The 1,360-nt window shown below is 40.0% G+C and overlaps 1 protein-coding gene across 1 annotated transcript in view; it reads left to right on the plus strand.

Annotated features, from left to right (window-relative positions):
* Nucleotides 1–1,360, plus strand: part of EEF1AKMT2 (EEF1A lysine methyltransferase 2) — a 23,984-nt gene that overhangs the window by 9,939 nt on the left and 12,685 nt on the right. The window contains exon 3 of the mRNA XM_045291511.1: nt 218–325. Within this exon, the coding sequence (XP_045147446.1) occupies nt 218–325 (108 nt within the window). The remainder of the gene's footprint in view (nt 1–217; nt 326–1,360) is intronic.

Below are 1,360 nucleotides of genomic sequence, written 5' to 3' on the forward strand. Positions count from 1 at the left end.
ATGATATAAATTTAAACTTTTGTTCCTGTTTAAATCCTGCAATAAAATTTACACATAGATTTTTGGATATTATATCTCATTTGATCTATATTAAAAATCAAACAATCCAAGCCATAAAGAACTATGATAATTCATAGGCAAAAATTGTAGTAAGAAATTTATTTAAACTAAAGAATAAAATTTTGAAAAAAGAATAAAATTATTTTTCTGTCTCTAGGCAAAATGTGGTTTCTCTAATATTACTGGGATCGATTATTCTCCTTCTGCAATACAGCTGTCCAAAAGTGTTACTAAGAAAGAAGGGCTGTGTAACATTGAGTTGAAGGTAACAATTATTTACACTATAACTGTTTTGTTCTATTTTTAAACAAAAGTTATAAAGCTTGTATATTCCTAAAATATGTTAATTTGTTGGCATCTCTTACAAATTAAGGATCAGGTGGAAATCATCTTCTTGCTCGTTCTTCTTCCACCCTCCCTTTTCTGTCTTCTCCCTCCAGCCGTTTCTCGAGCTCTTACTGGTGGGCCTGCCCCTTCATGCTCGCAAACACGGATCCCCAGGCGCAAAGTTAGAAAAGCACAAAGTGGTGCAATGCTTCCAAAGATTACTTAACGTGATTTTGTATCCTAATGTCTGTGAGGAGATCAGGGCTCCCAAACTGGCATACGCAGCGCAGATTCTATGTAGGACCATAAAAGAGCTACTCTTCTACAGTCCGCTGGGATACCTCACATGAGGAAGCTTCATGAAATTTTCCATGGACTTTTGAAGCCTCTTCATCGTCTCAAACAAAACTCTTCGTTTTCTCCTCTAGTTTGCCTCCTGCTCTTCCCACCCCTCCAGTGACACTTCCACTCACTCACCAGCATCTGAGTCCTCTCTGTCAGGTCAATCCTCTACCCAGTCCTGTTGTGTGGAACGTGTGCAGCGTCAGCACTGTTCTCACATACGGGAATTCAGGGACTCTGATTGCCTTCGTCATGTTGTGCACCCGTCACCCTTAACAGGAACTCTCTTCTATGGGTTTTTGTCTTCAGGGCATATCAGGAATGTGATTATTTCTTGATAGTTCCATGGCTCCTTGCCATAACTAACCTCCCACCATAATTTCTTGCTCAGACTACTACAATACCTTTTGAACGGTTGGCCTCTTTTCTCTGTTCCCTGCTCCCACTTCATGTACAACTGGGCAGCCAGAGGTAGGGCTTGGCACTGCATTGGACCCGAACAGAAAACATTTGTAAGGGTCAACAGACAGACCTGGAACTATTTATAGGCTATTTTTTTTCTTTTCTTTCCTATGTCTCTATAAGATTGGCAGGATAAACAATCCTGAGGAAAAACTGGTACTGTCGGTTC

The sequence above is a fragment of the Echinops telfairi genome, unplaced genomic scaffold (genome assembly GCF_000313985.2).
Source record: "Echinops telfairi isolate 266 unplaced genomic scaffold, ASM31398v2 ScPeMD7_70;HRSCAF=299, whole genome shotgun sequence".
Classification (NCBI taxonomy): domain Eukaryota; kingdom Metazoa; phylum Chordata; class Mammalia; order Afrosoricida; family Tenrecidae; genus Echinops; species Echinops telfairi.